A 294-nucleotide genomic window follows, 5' to 3' on the forward strand; every position below is an offset into this window, starting at 1 on the left:
ATCAGCACCAGGAGAACCAGCCCCCAGCCCTCCATCCCCTTCCTCCACCAAAAGTGTGATGCCCCACAGCACACAGGGGTACTGGCTCCTCCTGCCCCCACAGCAACGGTTTTATTCCCTAAATCCCATCCCCCCCAAACATGCAGCTGTTATGCAAGCAGGACCCCAGCCCTGGCCCCCCACCTACCTTCCCCTGGGTCATGGCTCCGTGCTGACGATGCTGACGGACCCTGAGAGCAGCAGCGGGAGGGAGACGGGGGTCACCGAGCACCGGCCCCCTCGCCGGGTCCCTTG

General features: G+C 64.3%; 1 protein-coding gene across 1 annotated transcript in view; it reads right to left on the reverse strand.

The window, feature by feature from the left end:
* FAIM2 (Fas apoptotic inhibitory molecule 2) overlaps positions 1–202 on the reverse strand; it is a 6,364-nt gene extending 6,162 nt beyond the window's left edge. The window contains exon 1 of the mRNA XM_010074173.1: positions 188–202. Within this exon, the coding sequence (XP_010072475.1) occupies positions 188–202 (15 nt within the window). The remainder of the gene's footprint in view (positions 1–187) is intronic.
* Positions 203–294: the final 92 nt, after the last annotated feature.

The sequence above is a fragment of the Pterocles gutturalis genome, unplaced genomic scaffold (genome assembly GCF_000699245.1).
Source record: "Pterocles gutturalis isolate BGI_N339 unplaced genomic scaffold, ASM69924v1 scaffold25571, whole genome shotgun sequence".
Classification (NCBI taxonomy): Eukaryota; Metazoa; Chordata; class Aves; order Pterocliformes; family Pteroclidae; genus Pterocles; species Pterocles gutturalis.